The following is an 11382-nucleotide window of genomic DNA, read 5'->3' on the forward strand; positions in this document are numbered from 1 at the left end:
TAGGCAGATTTTAGCTTCTGGGCTGTAGACTTAATAACATGTAGATCTCATAAGAAGCAGCCTACAATGTATATGGACAAGTTCTTCTTAATGTATGGACAAAGCTGCTAAATGTAATGCAGAAATGTACCGCTCCTGAATCCATGGACAAAGCATGCAGCCAGGTGTCAGATTCCATAATAATCCCCAGATAATTGTGTGCAGTGCTGTGATGGAAGAGAACACCGCTCATTAATGGGACATTCCTGTTTCTAAGCATTACTACACCTTCCAGTTCTTCCAGTATCTGTTGTGCAAGTCCCCAGTAGCTGCAGACAGCGGCCGGACGCCCTCTAGTGGCAGATAGACGTCAGTGCACGTGTGATTTGGGTAATCCCGCCCCTGATTGTGTCAGTCGGCGTCTCCCCAGCTGAAGTTTGCCGAGGTTTCCTCTCCAGCCTGCCCTTATCTTAGACTGCACGTTGCTGGTCGGTGACTAATAGCACAATAACAATGTCTGAGGATCAGATCCATTGAGGGCTGTTTACAGAGTCTATGGCGGCGGAATATAAAGAGCAGCAGGGCAGCTGGCAGCATCACACTCACATTGGGAGCTCTCAGGAATAACCAGCACTTACCCCATCTCCTGGCATTGGGGACATTCACTTCACTCATCAATCCTGGAGGACTTTTCGGCTGTTTTGCCTCTTTTCTAGCAGTCCCATCTATTTTATTTATTGGTTATTTTACCTTTCGGGGATTACTATCCAGTCACCCTGTGCACCAGCACCATGGACCTGGAGATGATGATTTACCTGCTCTTGGCTCTTCTTCAAGGCACCTGTGGAGCAGGTAAGGCAGATGCCACTCATCCCTATATGTGCCCTGCTCATCCCGTGGTGACATTTCCAGGAATTGGCTCAGTAGCCACCTGGCACAGGCTAGCATTAGTCTGGCATTGGAGTTAGTTTATAGGAGTTTTTTTTTTGTTCGATCTTTCCATTAGATGAAAGGCACATTGTACAGATCTGGGTAGCCCTGGCATTGGGCAGGTAGGTGACCCTGGTAATGGGCAAGTGGCTGACCCTGGCATTGGGCAGGTGAGTGAACCTGGCACTGGGCAGGTGGGTGACCCCGGCATTGGGCAGATGAGTGAACCTGGCACTGGGCAGGTGGGTGACCCCGGCATTGGGCAGGTGGGTGACCCTGGCATCTACCACTGCTCTAGGAAATATCACCCTAGTTTCATAGGAATAGCTGGGACTCCTGAAATATGACATGGGATTATCAGGTTATTCCCGGGGTAATCCCTCTCTTGTTTTTGCACAGGTACAGGTATTGTGCAGACAATGTCTCACACCTATAAACCACACACTACGATTTACAGTCTCTTTATGGCCGCGTTTCAGCGATCAGGTGCAGGGAGCGCAGGATTATGAGGCTGAAGATCTGGGTGACAGGCAGAGCGGGTTGTGGGTGTCACGGCGTGGGCTGCACATTTATAGAGCACATGGGATCAACCGCACCAGGGCTCACAGGGGCCGGACCGTGTGCACTGTCAGCAAGGGATTATAGTGCTGAATGCTGCCGCTCCGGCTCATCCACTGTTACTGATAGATATGTCATATATAGACTGATCGATAGATGAAATACAGAGGAATAAGATGGGCAGACACAGATAGATAGGTAGATAGATAGATAGATAGATATGTGATAGATAGAGAGTTAAATAGATACATACTGATAGATGAAGTAGAGAAATTAGATAGCTATCAGAAATAGATATGTCATAGATAGATAGAGATTAAATATAATGGATATAATATGACTAATATATATATATATATATATATATATATATATATATATATATATATATATTTGAAAAAGATTAAGTAGATAAAATAGAAATTTCATAGTTGGATCAATAGAGAGATGTGAAAGAAAGAAAGAAAGAAAGAAAGAAAGAAAGAAAGAAAGAAAGAAAGAAAGAAAGAAAGAAAGAAAGAAAGAAAGAAAATTTCTACATATAATAGAAAGATCAGAAGAAATTTGACAGAAAGATGGATATGGAAATATATACTAATATATACTAGATTTTAGATAGCTACATATAATAAGAAATGGTCAGTGTCAGAGAAGGACAATGAGGAGATAGATGAGAAGGCAAAGAGAACAACTAAAAGCAATATGATAGATAATAGATGGAAAGAAAGGAGTGTCTATATATGAGAGAGCAAGAAATGTGGCAGATAGAAGAGTAGTGATAGATTTATAGGCAGACAGCTAGATACTTGACAATATATAAGCATGAGACAGATAGAAGACAGAAGTGAGACAGTACATACATGAGAGACAAGAAAGACGTGTAATAAGAAGTTAGTGATAAAGGTGTGTGAGAGAAGAGTAAAGAAAGGTTAGAGCTACAGAACTGGATATAAAGTGAGATAACATAGATAGAATATACTGAATTAGTGACATATAGATACATAGTTGTCAAGGGCTTCATTTTCTGATATTATATCTGATAAGATGAATCCGCATGGAGAGTAGTCCAGAATTTGTGACAGCCCAGCACTTGTTCCTGGCACAGAAAGAACAGAATCTGGAAACTCATGAGAGCAGAAGGCTGAGCAGATACCCAGCGCTGAGACTCCTAGAAACTAACAGTGACATGTTTTATGGTAACATTTCATTGAGCGGGATTCCAGCAATAACAAATCTGTGCTAGAAGTGACACTTGTGCTGCTCGGATCCTCATTTGTAGGGTTATTGTCAGCTATTAGCAGAGCTTCATGTACTGCTTGTAATAATAGGCAGTAAGAAGATAAGCCCTGCAGTGAGTACCTTCTCCTCATCCACTGTGTAGTACCCACATATAAATCAATATCATGGACGTGGTGACATGTTTAGTCCTGCCTGCTGCTATTATCATGACAGGAATGCATACACGGCATTGCACAACAGTAAACTCCAGCTGGAATTACATTTGTCTATCCTGATGTAGCATTGCACTGTTAGCACGTGAGAGTCCCAACATGTCCCATCAATGTGACAATTGCCAATACAGAAATCACTAACAAGGTGCTTTCTCCCTATTGTGTTACTGTGTGTGATTGTATAGTAATCTAATGGCTTGGGGTTGTGTAATATCAATGTAGTGTCAAATATCAAGACTCAAAATCGCATTCTTATTTATCTGCAGGGTCAAGCAGCACTTTCTTGTCCTCTGAAGACTCCTCTGTAGCAGAAGCTACAGCTGCTCACCATTCCTCTGGTGCCCCCTTGAGGCCACGCAGATTTAAACGCTGTTCTTGTTCATCACTCATGGATAAGGAATGTGTCTACTTTTGCCATCTAGATATAATCTGGATAAACACTCCAGAGTAAGTACTTTACTGCTTCAGGTTTTGGCATCTTATACTGATCTTTATGTTACTTTCCACCAATAGGGCTGGCTTCCTAGAGTTCAGTTATAGGACCAATATTCTTAATTTATAAATGTTGGTATATTGGGTAGCAGTTATATGTGATTCTAGTGTACAGAGGAAATTATTATACTTGGTCTTATGGACAAGATCTATTTGAAAGAAATAAGATAAATTATCATGTGAAGAAGCTCATTTATGTAAGGAGGAAAAACACTGTCGGATTGCACAATAGCATGTCATAAAACCTAAGGTAGTCTGACAATTGACAGCAGATAATGACCATTCGGCACACCCAGTCTGTCCAATTTGCGTGCTTTCTCTCATACGCTAAAAGCTTACATGGGATATCCTTTTATGGCTGTTTGCTAACCCCACACCTATCCCAGCATTTTGTTGTACTAGAGATGGATTTTCTTCAGAGCATTGATGCTAAATTTTGTAGTGCTAAATAGTCAAGGACATTAATGGGTTTTTTATTAACATGAACAATAAGACTATAAGCAGATGTCCAGGATTCTCTGGCTCAGTATACAAGAGGGAATTACCTAATAGGCTAATTGCTTGTATCTCACACCCTTGCTGTGATAGAAACCATCTCAGTCTGCTGAATTGTGGTGGGCTTGTGCTCATTCACAGGAGCTAAGCTGAACAAACAGAGCTACAGCTAGATTTTGAACACAATGCATTTGAAGACAGTGAACATAGCTGTGTCATAATGGAGCAGAGCTAAATACAGCCAAGTAGCCAACACCTTAGAAAATAAATAGCAGTTAAGCATCATACAGAGATCATAATTTCTAGATCATTTTCACTCCACTAAGGGATATCTGCTGTACATCAGCACATGAATAAATCCTGTGCAGCAAACATCTTGGAGATTAAAGAATTACTAAATGTTCCAAAAAGGGAGCTGGGATTCGAGTGGCCATGTTAGCGCGTCTCAGTACAAAGTGTGACTAATGGCAGCTCATTGGCCTTGTTATTTGTTGACACATATCTAGAGGGTTTTCAAAAGCAGTTACTATGTATAATGTGCTCGAACTGATAGCGTAATATGCTAAGCTGTAAATATTTGCCTTACTCTTTACCTCTTAGGCATTTACAGTGAAATACTCCTAAACTGTGATTTAAGAACCATTAACAAGCTATTAATTGAAATACAGGTTGCAACCTGTATAACTCGCTGGTATGCTGCTGTGAAACTCAGGCTTGCAATTTGTGAAATTGTATGTCATTAAACCAGCCGAAAATTAAGGTCTTTTTGTGCAAAGGTTATGTGTGGTGTGTATTGTGTGGGAAGTTCCTCTATATGCTGACATTTGCTGAGTTTGACATAGAGTATGTATTAAAATATGAACCTAAAATCATGTATGTCGCTGGTATGGAGACATATAGAGCGGCCAGCATTGCTAGTCAGTCATATTCTAACCAATTACAACAAATAGTGTTCAGATTCTGTTATTTCTATGGTGTATTTATTACATTTATTCTATCGCACATCTAAGAATATAACATTTATTTTACAGAAAAACAGTGCCTTATGGACTTGGAGGTCCTCGCCTGAAACGTTCACTGCGGGACACAAAGATAGATCAAGTTCTTGAGTCTAGTAGCAGGTGTATGTGTGCCAAGCGTGAGGACAAGAAATGCCTGGACTTCTGCCAAAGTGCTGCAGATCTCAGGTGTGTGCAAATATTTTAAGTCTGAAGAAATGACAGAGCAAGCCCTGAGTACACCTGTAGCAGAGGCTGCCTTTATCTCACAAGCATGTGTGGAGAAAAGGTGTTCCTTCAATTGTACCTTACAATGCTTTGTTTTCTTATACAGTGTCCAGCCTTCCATAGAAAAAGAAACTCAGCAGGTTCACAAGGCCAAAGTCTGCAATGGACTCTTAGTGGGAGGAAAGTGTGTTCAGAAACTTCATACAGGCACTAAAAGGTGAGTTTAGTTGTTATATATGGACAAATTATCAGCTATTTGCAAACTGTATCTTAGTGACATATAAATAGTGGCAGCTATTTTTAGAGTGCATTGGTCAGTGTTTCTTACCATTATCCTATAATAATCTAGTAAGAAAATTCAGCTTTGATTTCTACTTTTTACTTTTCTAGCAGCTTTGTGCAACTTTTATAAGATGTTGAAGGGTGAAGAAGCGTCACCCAGCAGTGAATGTTAGGTTACATAATAGGACAGTCGGCTGTCAGTATGTAGAATCTGCCAAAGGCGAGCTTTACTTTCACCCATCCAGATATGCCCTATAGCATTTAATAGCACACACTTATGTTTTTCAATCCACGGTGATGAATGTGTCCATATGCAGAAGGATTATAGCTGTTGGGTCTTTAAAGGAACACTAAACCTGAAAATGAACCCTAGAAGTAAACCAGAAATAGCTGGCCACAATGTGTGCAGTATTTTCTTTATGACCCGACAATATCCACTCTTGTCGAAATACTGAGGAGAGCTCAAGGGTCTATCTGCTGCTGGTCAGCTGGTTACTGGCTGGAGAGGACAGAGTTTAACCAAAGGATGAGCTCAACAATATTTTGTCCTACCGTAGCAAGGGCAGGCAAGCTCCTGCCCCAGACAGTGGTCTTACAGCCTGTTAGTGTAGAATGAGAAAGAGGAGCGTGGACATGGCTGAGCTTCTGGGACACACCATTTATTTATAGATTTCTTTGGTTCACTTGTAGTATAAGACAGAATAAGATAAAAAAAAAGAATGAAATTCAAGGGTTTGTCCAGTTTCAGCAAATAAATGTTATTGTTTGTATGATGACTAGAAATACAATTTAAATCCAATATATTTTCTGTATCAGTTCGTCACGGTTATCTAGATCTCATTCTTTGTATAATTTAAGGGGTGTTACAGCAAAAGCATAATAATCAGAGCTCTGTCTTGTAACGAGCTGTACATCTGTGTCTACATAACATAACCATGGACTGTTTATCACATGACCATGGACTGTCTATCACATAACCATGGATTGTCTATCACATGACCATGGACTGTCTATCACATAACCATGGACTGTCTATCACATGACTGTGGACTGTCTATCACATAACCATGGATTATCTATCACATGACCATGGACTGTCTATCACATAACCATGGACTGTCTATCACATGACTGTGGACTGTCTATCACATGACCATGGACTGTCTATCACATGACCATGGACTGTCTATCACATAACCATGGATTGTCTATCACATGACCATGGACTGTCTATCACATAACCATGGACTGTCTATCACATGACTGTGGACTGTCTATCACATGATCATGGACTGTCTATCACATGATCATGGACTGTCTATCACATGACCATGGATTGTCTATCGCATGATCCATTATGCAAACAATAACGTTGATTTGCTGAAACTCCAACACCAATAGGAGGAATTGCTAGGATGGATGCATTTTAATTTTTTTGGACATTTTATATGTTTAGTCTTCCTACTTATATAGGTGGGGTATATACCATAAACTGTGTAAGATGGAAAGATCACATGCACATTATTCTAGATTCTAGATTTTAAGGACACCTTGATCCAGGGTTTTATACTGATTACCACACTGGAGTCGGGAAAGGATTTTTTCCCCCTGAAATCGGTAATTGGTATAAGCCTCATGAGGTTTTTTGCTTTCCTCTGGATCAGCACTGTAGGGGTCTGTAGGGTTATAGGTTGAACTTGATGGACTGGTATCTTCATCCAACCTCAACTACTATGTAACTATACTACAGTGTCATTGCAAGAAACAGGAGATTTCCCTCTAAAGACTGGAGATATAAAAACAAAGTGACTTGGTTTCATATTAGTGATCAGTGGAGGTCTCCGTGTCTTCTGAATTAGCTCTATGGCATAGTAAGATGTTTAAGACTGACCATTTTTTTTAATAATGGAATGGCCATTTTGGATGAAAGCTTCATTTAGTAACTTTTAACTCATAACTATACTCTGTAATAATAGATGTAAGTGACATCTTTACATTGCTTGATCATAAACCAGAAATCTCATTTCATTTTGCAGAACGGAATCCATCAGACAAGCCATTAAAAGATCACATATCTTTGCCAGGCTGCTGAAGAAGCTTCATGAGATGAAAGATGAGACCCGTCCTTGGGCACATAGAAAGAGAGGAATTTGGAGACATACAATAGCAACATCATAGTTGAAGAAGTGAGAACTGTCAACTTCTTTCCATAACGTGGGAGACATTACTGTCAGTGAATGCGTTCAATGCACAGATTTTTTTTTTCTTGGTTGCTAAGTGCACTTAATTTATGAAGATTTAAAGTAGAAGATCTGGAATTACCATCCAGCTTCAAGATGGACACGTGAGATGGATGAAAGGCAGGGATCCTTGCTGATATAATGCTGCTGGATATGGAGATGAATGCAACAGGAGCGTGTCTGCATTGGAACAGAACTTTTGACTAACCTGCCAAACAACATTCATTGCTACTGACACTGACAGTAAAACACTGGAATATAATATTGAAAACTACATGCCTTATTCTTCCTGAAATGCTGCATATGGATATATGTGCATTGCAGATAGACTATTAAAGCTATGCCATAGTTTGAGGACGTATTACATATCGCATACAAATCTACCTCAGGTTTACCCCTCTGAAGGGCTTCCTTCCTGCCTATATTTTAGCTTGTTCTGTGAGAACATCTTACGTCTTATTTCTTGATTTGATCTTCTTCACTGGAGCTAATCAAATCTTTGATCTGCAATAATCCCTGATTTGTTTAGTGACTGGTCGGTGTGGTCATAGTAAGCGAAGGGTAGCACAGACTGCTACCCATACAAGCTAAAACTGGGTGTTTCATAGCGGTTATTTAATCTGCTATCTTTTATCTAAATTTATTATGTGAATATTTTTAAAAATATTTATATTATTATTTGTAAAAGGACTATATTTACTGTGTTAAATATACATTACGATAGGCCATATTGGTCTATGCATGTTTGTATTTCTGTATGAAAACAAGAGCTTCATGCCTTCAGTAATAATGTTAAAATAAATATTTTGTAACCCTATGAAGAATGATTGTGAGTTTTTTTTGGATTGTAGTAGTCAAATGAGTAGCTAGAGGAAAAAGTCAATGATGATCAAGAACGTAAGCACCATATAGCTAGCCAAAAATATGTGCACTATAAAGGCAGCTACTAAAGGGCTCTATTGAAAACTACCCAGCGCAGGGTGTCCTTATTTATATTAATGCAGGTGAGAATATGTGCAGGGTTAGCAAACAAGGAAACCAGGAGAAAATTATCAAGTATCTACTCATCCAGTCTTAGGTGGTTGGAAAATGGTGTTGTTACCCAACATCAGAAGAGGACACCATTTATAATATATTATAATATTTATTCTATGTACACGTCTGTTATGCAAATGATTTATAATATAATATAATATAATATTTTATTTCTCTCTCTGCAACTTCCCTTTGATGTAATGTGCAGGGTGTGAGCTCAGGTTCCTGAGAATGCGATGACTACTGTATGAGATGATGAATACTAGATAGATAGTTATATGGAAGTAAAGAATGGAATTTCCATTTACTATATGATATAACGCCTGTTCTTGGTACACAGACTTGTTTTGGATTATTTTCAATTAGGTGAAAGGTTGTAGATGAAGGGATTGCAGAAAGCACACAAAGATTGTAGGTTATGTGCTGTTTGTGTACTAATAGGGAGGCTTAGGGAAAATATTGGGTGGTAAAATGAGATAGCCTTTAGCCACAATACAACATTAGGATGGTACATCAAGATGAAAACCAATCAGAAAACCAACAATGATTTTTAAGCTATTATCCCTATCTTAGTTTCTAATTATTTGGAGTCCATGCAAAAGAAAAAAAATTGAGACATATGGGTTTCAGAGTACCGAGTACATGGCGCTCTAACCACCCGCAGCATGAAATATGACCAGGCTCCTTTATTGCATATTAAACTATGCTTTACTCTGAATGCTGCAGGGCTTTAAAACAGGGGGCATGGAAAGAAGTGTCTGCCAGGCATCTCCCCCAAGCCCCTCACCCAAGGCTCCACTGGATGGACTGTTATTGTCACTTAAGCAGGGTTCACACTAGCGTCGGTGTCCGACATCTAGTGTCCAATGCTAATGTCCACGCAAAATCTTGCGCGGACATTGGCATTGGACACCAGCTGTGTCTGTTACATTTTGCATTATTTTAAATGGGACATCATGTGCGTTCTTTACTGTCCATGTCTGTCCTTAAGTGTCTGTTTGCAAAGATGTCTGATTTTTCAAGCGGACAGCTAAATCCTACATGTAGGGTTTAGCTGTCCGCTTGAAGAATCAGATATGTTTGTAAACGGACACTTAAGGACACTTAGTGTCTGATGCTAATGTCCATTCAAGATTTTGTGTGGACATTAGCATCGGACACTAGCTGTCGGACACCGTAGTGTGAACGTCCCCTTAGACAAATGGGGATATCCATGGACCGCATGAAGCAGCTACATCAGATGATCAATCTTGTATTCGCTATATACACACATACACTAAACAGTGGGGCATATTTATCAACTGGTGACTGAAACTTTTCGGTTTACATTTACATCAAAATGTATGTTGTACAGGATTCATGACTTATTTATGAACAACTGTACAAAGTATGACTGGCTTTACACTTTTGCTAAATGGTTTGTCTACTTGTGTCAGAATGCAGGAATCCCACTATAAAATTTTATCCTGCTTGTACAGAACCCCCAAATGGCTCCATGCCCACAGCTTAGCCTCTTTAGGATTATGCTGGCGATGTCAAAAAGAAACAGGGAGCTTGTCTCACATCTGGTTGTCGTGTGAGTTTATTAAACAGTTCTGGGCCCAGGTCCAGATCTATATGACTCTTTTCGTGCCCAAGAAACAATATGCGTCACTTCAAGTCAAATTTAGTCACCCATCTTGTTGAAGTAGCCAAGGCTGTAATCTCATTGTTCAGGCTGCAAACAATTACACCTCCCACACAAGTCTGGGTAGACAATGTCAACCAGATCATGAGATTTGAGGAATTAATCAGCTGGTCCAACAGATCACACGATAAGTTTCTGAAAATATGGTCATCATGGAAAGACTTGGCACAGTCCCCTCAGTCTTCTACCTCCCATTCCTCTTCCCTTCCCCTCTCCCCACCTCTCCAGCCCTTCCCAGATAGGCTCTGGGCTGCTGATTGGAGCACAGGCCTCACAGACTGAACTCACCGATTAGGAACTAATTCCATCTGTCTTTTCCTGTCCACTAAGGATTCATCATTTTCTGGTTACGCCTACAAAATATTCCTGACCGACTTCAATCCTGTGAAGGCACAGCCAAAAGAATGGTTAAGAAAGAAAATATAAAACAACTTTCTAAAAAAAAAAAAAAAACAAAAAATGTGTATCAATTGCAAAATACAATAATGGCTGTAAGAGTAGACACCCTTGAAATTTTTCTGGCCACTTCAAAACTCTCCAACTCTTTGTTTCCATCCATTTCTGGGTGCTTTTTCAAGTATGTTTGGGGTCATTGTCTTGCTGGAAGACCCATGACCTAGGACATAAACTGAGCGCTCTAACAATGGGCCATACATTGCAACCCAAAATACTTTGGTAATTTCAGAATTCATGATGTCTTGAACACCGTCAATGCACCAAGTGCCAGAGACAGCAAAACAACCCCAAAACATTTTTGAACCTCTACCATATTTGATTGTTGGTACTGTGTTCTTTTTTTTATAGGCCTCATCCCATTTTCGGTAAACTGTAGTATGATGTGCTTTACTAAAAAGCTCTATCTTGGTCTCATCTGTCCACAATACATTTATTCAGAATGAGCTTGGCTTACTTACATACATTTTGGTAAACTGCAATCTAGCTTTTTTATCTCTGTGTCAGCAGTGGGGTCTTTTTGGGTCTCCTGCCATATTGTTTCATTTCATTCA

At 39.8% G+C, this 11382-nt stretch overlaps 1 protein-coding gene across 1 annotated transcript; it reads left to right on the forward strand.

Moving 5' to 3' along the window:
• Window positions 1–477: 477 nt before the first annotated feature.
• Window positions 478–8386, forward strand: EDN1 (endothelin 1). Its single transcript, XM_075270809.1, has 5 exons — window positions 478–831; window positions 3185–3365; window positions 4937–5092; window positions 5238–5348; window positions 7450–8386. The coding sequence occupies exons 1-5, from the start codon at window positions 771–773 to the stop codon at window positions 7589–7591; spliced, it is 651 nt and encodes a 216-aa protein (XP_075126910.1). The 5' UTR covers window positions 478–770; the 3' UTR covers window positions 7592–8386.
• Window positions 8387–11382: the final 2996 nt, after the last annotated feature.

Source organism: Leptodactylus fuscus, chromosome 4 (genome assembly GCF_031893055.1).
Source record: "Leptodactylus fuscus isolate aLepFus1 chromosome 4, aLepFus1.hap2, whole genome shotgun sequence".
NCBI classification, from domain to species: domain Eukaryota; kingdom Metazoa; phylum Chordata; class Amphibia; order Anura; family Leptodactylidae; genus Leptodactylus; species Leptodactylus fuscus.

Excerpts from the sequence above, each read along its gene's own strand:
- EDN1 (XM_075270809.1), top strand. The coding sequence starts at position 771 with ATGGACCTGGAGATGATGATTTACCTGCTCTTGGCTCTTCTTCAAGGC. Across the intron at positions 832-3,184 it reads TCAAGGCACCTGTGGAGCAG|GGTCAAGCAGCACTTTCTTG; the intron begins GTAAGGCAGATG and ends ATTTATCTGCAG. Across the intron at positions 5,349-7,449 it reads CTTCATACAGGCACTAAAAG|AACGGAATCCATCAGACAAG; the intron begins GTGAGTTTAGTT and ends TTCATTTTGCAG.